At 46.8% G+C, this 6,000-nt stretch overlaps 1 protein-coding gene across 1 annotated transcript in view; it reads left to right on the top strand.

The window, feature by feature from the left end:
• The first annotated feature begins 3,778 nt into the window (after nt 1-3,778).
• Nucleotides 3,779-6,000, top strand: part of NAV2 (neuron navigator 2) — a 747,149-nt gene continuing 744,927 nt past the window's right edge. Inside the window, exon 1 of the mRNA XM_037839250.1 lies at nt 3,779-4,261. Coding sequence (XP_037695178.1) covers nt 4,187-4,261 — 75 coding nt within the window. The 5' untranslated portion in view covers nt 3,779-4,186. The remainder of the gene's footprint in view (nt 4,262-6,000) is intronic.

Raw genomic sequence — 6,000 nt, 5'->3', positions numbered from 1 at the left:
TTAAAAACTCAGCCCATAAACCACCATACTCCTTGGCTCTCTTTCTTACATCTTATGCAACTTATTTATTGATTGATTAATGAAAGGCTAGGTCTCCAAGAAGCTCCTCTGTTTCCCCCATTGGCATGGAAGAATAATTAAAAATGCTGTGTTGGTGATGAGTGTTAATTAGCTCATTCGAAATATGAAACAAGTCAGGTTTAAAACCAGTTTCCCCAGTCCTGGCAGCTACCTGGGGGAAGGAATTTGGGGGAGGGGGCAGGAACAGCAAGAGAGAGGGACAGGAGTGAGGAAGAGGCCAAAGGGGCTTTGCTCAGTTTTGAAAATTTTGGAGAACTTAAGAAGGCTATTATGCCAAAACATATTAAATGGTCTCACAATTCCGACATCCAGGAAGAATGAGTACATTCCACCTGGGAAGGCCTGCCCTGTGACTTGTCTGGCACCTGGACTTCCAAACTGGCATTTACCAGGGAATGAATTTTTACTGCAGGAAGGGACTTCAGTGAGCCTTTTGGAAGGATGCTCCTACATCTGACACTAGTCCCTTTTCTAGTGGGCTGTACCTCCAAACCAGTTCTTAACCACCACCCCCCAACCCTGGGAGAGGCCCAGAAGGCAGGCGGATTTGGGCAGATGTGGAATGGGAGGTTGGAGCCTTACGGGATCTGTGTTTGTGTTTGGACCAGGCAGGAGAAAGCCTTGGCAGTGTTTTCAGGATGTCTTCAATACTGCTGGGCTTGTTCTCTGAACTTCATGCAGAAGCCAGGGCTTGGCCACAATGATCCAACTCCCCACTCCCGCCCCATTTTATCGTTCAGTCTGGTCCAGTCTTCTCTTTTCTCCCTTTTTTTCCTTGCAATTGCTCCTGGGTGACTTATGACATGGAGAAGAGAAGCTGCTGATATATTGCTGCGTTTAGGGATCAATCCAGCAAACACTTTGACTTCTCAACAATTCAGTTAAATGTTCTCTTAGTCCTGCCTTTCAGCTCTTTTTTATTCAAGTATATTTAAACTTCTTGAATTTTCTCTTGGAAAGAAAATGGGGGTTTCCCACCAGGACTTGCCCTCCTGAAGTCTCCCCGCTCCCTGGTCAGGAAACAGATTGGATATGGCAGCCAACAACAGTGTCCTTGTGTCCTTGCTTTTCCCCCCTCACTCCTGTAACCCCTCCCCACCCTGGCTCCAGCTCAAGGACAGCAAGGGCCCCAGAACTTGTGGAGACTGACTCCCAGAAAAAACAAAAGGCTCTCTGGAGGTGTTGACTGTGCTCCCACTCCCCCGCTGGTGGGGGGGTATTTCTATGGCGAGAACGTCTGTCCTCATGCACACTTGGGGCGTGTGAGCCTGCTGCTGTGATGGGATGTGACAGGATCTCACCCGGGAGTGAGCTCCAGCACAGGAGCTTGGTGCAGAGGGCAGAGCTGTTCTCAGATAGGAGAGAGCCCGCAGATGCGAATGAAGCAGCCTCTCTGGAGAAGGCCCTTCCAAGTAGGAGACCCTTCTTGGCACCCTGCTATTTTTCTTTTATTATTATTCATGAGGAGGGCCAGGAGCTGTAAAAACTGTGGACTCTGGACTCAGACTGCATGTGAAAGCCAAATTAAAAGCCAGAGCACAGAGAATAGGAGCAAGGACTTTGAAGTCAGATCTGGGTTGGAATTCCAGCCCCACAACCTCCTAGCTGTGTGCCTTTAGGCAAGTTACTTAACTTCTCTTATCTTCAGTTGCCTCATTTGTAACAAGGGGCTAAGAATCCTTAATTAAAGCAAGATAACTGGCATATGGCAAGCCCTTAACAGATATTTGTTGAATGAATGAGTATGTAAAGCAGTAGTCATAGTGCCTGGCATATAATAAGCATTCAACAAATATTAACAGTTGTTATCTTTTGATTATTTACTCTCCGTCAATGGATAGTCTCTCAAACTTTCCAATCTTAGGTGCTATCATTATCCCCACTTTATAGATAAGAGAACTGAGACTCAGAGAGGTTAAGTTCCTTGCTCAAGGCCACACAGTAAGTAAGGTGCACCCTTGAGATTAAAACCTGGACCTCCCTGAGCCCTATAGTTCTAGGCCTCAGTTTAGATTCAGGCAAGGGTAATACTTCGAGTCAGTTTGCCTGAGTTTATCTGGTCTGGAGCTAAAAGGCATGAATCTGAGGTTCCACCTTTTGCAGAAATCCCTCAAAGAGGTTGTGGAGGTGGTGGTGATGAGCAACCAAGAGGACATCTGCATTTCTCTGGAAACTCAGCTATTTCCTGTGCCAGCAGAGGGCTTCACTCATGCTGCCTTTAATGTTGACCGCCCTTGGGTGTACAAGATGCCCCTCTTCATCCAGCCATTTTTGCTACATTCTGAACATTTGCGACTCATGAATTCACTTACAGAAATCTGCTTTGGAGTATTTGATGTGGTGTAGGATGGCGTAGCCTGCAATGTGTAACTTGTGTAACCTGTGAACATATAGACCTTCTGCAGCTTCTCTCCCAAGCATCCACCTGTCTTCCTCTTCCTCCTCGCAAGCTCTTTGTGGCTGAATCTCCCATTTGCCTTTTAAGTTGCTTTGGCATTGAGCTGACCAGAATCCCTGCCTACCCAGCTTTCTAGCTGTTGGATTTCAGCTCAGCCTTTTGTGATGGGGGATGGCTTCGGCCCGATTCCAAAGTGGCCACCGGTCAGGACAGCTGCAAGGGAGGGGCTGTCGGCTTCTGCCCTGGTGCCCGCTGTGGCCGGATCTGGCCTTGGTTCTCCCGGAGCCTGGTGCAGCCTGAATTGTAGAATGGTTAGTGTGTTGATTGGAAATGCTGGCAAGAGACTGGTGCCTTTTAGTAAAGAGATTCTTTTTTTCCTTTTTTCTCTCTTTCCTGGTGGTGCTGGTGTCGTGGGGGGAGGAATTCATAATTATTGATGTATCTTGATGGGGATTCTCAGCTACGTTCCCCTCTCTCAGACCAATCCTGGAGGGGCACACCCAATGCGAATGTTTTCCTTGGTGCAGAGGTCCCCTCCTCTTTCCTCCCTCCCTGTCCCTCCGAGCTTCTGTGACGTCAGTCAGGAGGTGACTGGGTGCCTCCTCTGCCTGCAGGTTCCAAGGAAAGCAATGCGGCTCGGTGGCACAGCCGCTTTTCAGCCCTCAGATGATCTAGGCTGCTCTTTTTCAACCTCCTCAGTGGATCCCGGTGTCTTGCCTGCCATATGCTGCCTCCCGCAGCTGTAATTGGGGGGAAAATGTTGATGCTTTTTGCTTCACAGACCATTGCCTCCCTGTCTCATCACACCTCGGTGCCTTATTTCTATTATTATGATGATGATGCACCCCACCCCGGTTTGAAAGAGAACTCATTTCCAGCTCCAGTGTGCTTACTTCAAGAACAGCGTCCTCTGTGTGTCTCTCAGCATGAGAAGTGGGGAGCCCACAAGGCTCCTCGAGGTTGCTTAGCCATGGATGTGTTCAGAGGAGTGAGAGGCTTGGAGGAACATCGCCGGCGGCTGCTTGGTTTAGGCCTCACCCTGTGGCTCCAGATGGTGGGGAAGACAGGGCGGACCTGTCCTTCTCCACAGAAGGGAAATCTGACGCTTGAACGTTTTCTCCTCAGGTCTGGGTCTTACTCCATGAAGGAAGATGAGAGCCTGGGAGACGAGCCACCTCTGTGATGAACACTCGCAAGAGCTGTGAGGGGCGGCTTTCCGGGCAGCGTTTGTGGTGATTTATGGGAGTCAGGGGCTGCCAGAGAGGGATGTGGATGTTATCAGCTCGGTGGATTAAATGCCCATTTACATTGTTATTGACATATAAATTATCCGTGCCAAGGAGGCAGTGAAGGAAAGGATTTCGGGGGCAGTGATGTGGCCCAGGCCTCGGGATATGGACTTGTCCTTGCCCACATCTATCCTCTGGGCTCGCGGGAAGCGAGTCTCAGAACAAAAGTAAAACCCACCGTCCCAGCTCTCACGATGCCGGTGGCAGCCACCCTCATTGCTAAGGCGGCTGTGGTGAGCGATGTTCCTGAGTGGATTTTAAGAAGTCAGGGAGATCTTTGAAGAGGTGGCACTGATTTCCTTGGCTGGTGGGAGCTGTGTCTCGCGGTGTGCATGTATCACTTTTGCCTGGGTTTTTTTGTTCATCTGTGGATTTGGAAGCATCACTGAAGGAGAGAGGGGGATTTTCTTCCTGGGAAATGGAATCAGTTTCTGAGGCCAGCCAACAGCAGAAGAGAAAGCCGGTTACCCATGGACTGGAAGATCAAAAGAGGGTAAGTCGCAGAGCTTTGTCAGTTGCTTGGTTTATCCTGCTGGAATTGCTAAATGGGATTCAGAGCGCCCAGGTGGTCATCAGAATTTTGTTGTCTGTCGAGTATGCTAGTTGGTCGTTCTTTGGTTAATGAGGCACAATTTTCCATGTGCTGGTGCTGGACTTCTGCCTTGACTTGTTGGTGAGCAAGGGAGAAATAAAAGAGAAAAAATATTCAATCATAGGAGCCAGAAAGGCAAAGATTTATAAGCTTCAACATAAGGGTGTCAACAAAATATGTTGGTGTTCTCAAAGCCAAATAAGAGTTTATTTGTACTGAAGACCCCTATGGGATTTATGTGCTCTCGGCACCTTTTGGAAATGTGGCTCCGGACAGCAGTGATTTTGTGTGAGTTATTCTCTTGTGTTTACGGATCAAAAACACATCCTGCTGTACTCTTTGGCCTCGTCTGTGAGAATGTCACAGCAATTTAAAATGGCCTATTGAGTGTAGGTCATCTGCTGTCATGAGTCTGAAAGCTGCAGTCACCCAGGACCTGTGTCTACCAGTTAAAGTTCAACTTGTCTTTAAAAGGCAGACAGGTTCGGGAGTAGCATCATGTGGCTGGTTGTCTAGGAAGAAACTTGAAGCTGTGTCTCTTCACTTCTCAGGGCAATGATGAGGCCAGGCAGTGGCAAGAGTTAAATAGAGTGCAAGCAGGAGTCAGAGTCTGTGTTATTCTGAAATAATTTCTGACATGTCCTTTGAAATGTGGATGGTAAAAAAAAAAAATCTGGGTTCTCTCCATGTGGCATGGAGTATCCCTTCTCCTCATGAGTCTCAAAGTCTATTCTTTCCAGTGTGAAGTACTTGGGGAGGTGAAAACTGACCACCTACTCCTTAATTTGCTTTTTTTTTTTTTTTTTTGATTTGTTTTATTTGGAAAAAGGATTTGGTGCTGGCTTTTGCTCTGACTTTCAAAAGGTAAAAATAAATTTGAACAAACTACATTCTTCAAAACATAGGTACTAACTCTTTCCTAAAAAAAATTCCCACTTCTGAAACTGCATTCACCATCATGCAGGAAGATCTTAGGAGCCTAGATAAGTGGGATTTGTTTTGTGGTGTTTGATTTGTTAAGTACACAACCTACTGGACCTGTCTACTATTTCTGTAGGAGCTTTCTGAGAGATAGAGGAAAATCGATAATTGCTGTGAACAGAACCCAGGATTGACTGCATTTTACTAAGTGTTGGCCAAGTTTGGTATCCAGACGCTTGGGGAAGGAACATTTGGGACCTCTGACACTGTAGCAAATTTTAATTGGGCTGATACGCTGAGATAATATGCAATTATGACGGCTTCTCCTTGGCTAGGTGTGGATGTGTGCATTTCCCATCTGTTCTTGGCTCTGGCTGTGTTGGGTCCACATGTACTATGGAGCTTCTGGAAGTAGAATATAACCCCAAGTGAGGCTCTGCGGCAGCTGGGGTAACATCAATTGGTCATGCTCAGCTGACATTCATTTTAACTTGAACTCGAGCCGTCATGGCGATTATTAAATTTATAATGATATATGTAAGATCCATTTTAATGACTCTCCATGCTTGGGTGAGCTCTCACTTGTGCTGGCAAAATAAGGCTTAATAGAGTATTACATTTCATCTCCTACTGAATTTTCCAGGCAGAGGTGGAAACTTTGCTTAAGAGGAGTTAGTGTTTTGTTTTTTTTTTTTTCTGATATGCATTGTGATTGAGTT

The sequence above is a fragment of the Choloepus didactylus genome, chromosome 6 (assembly GCF_015220235.1).
Source record: "Choloepus didactylus isolate mChoDid1 chromosome 6, mChoDid1.pri, whole genome shotgun sequence".
Classification (NCBI taxonomy): domain Eukaryota; kingdom Metazoa; phylum Chordata; class Mammalia; order Pilosa; family Megalonychidae; genus Choloepus; species Choloepus didactylus.
Note: the sequence above shows the minus strand (reverse complement) of the source record. Positions and strands in the feature narration are given on the sequence as shown.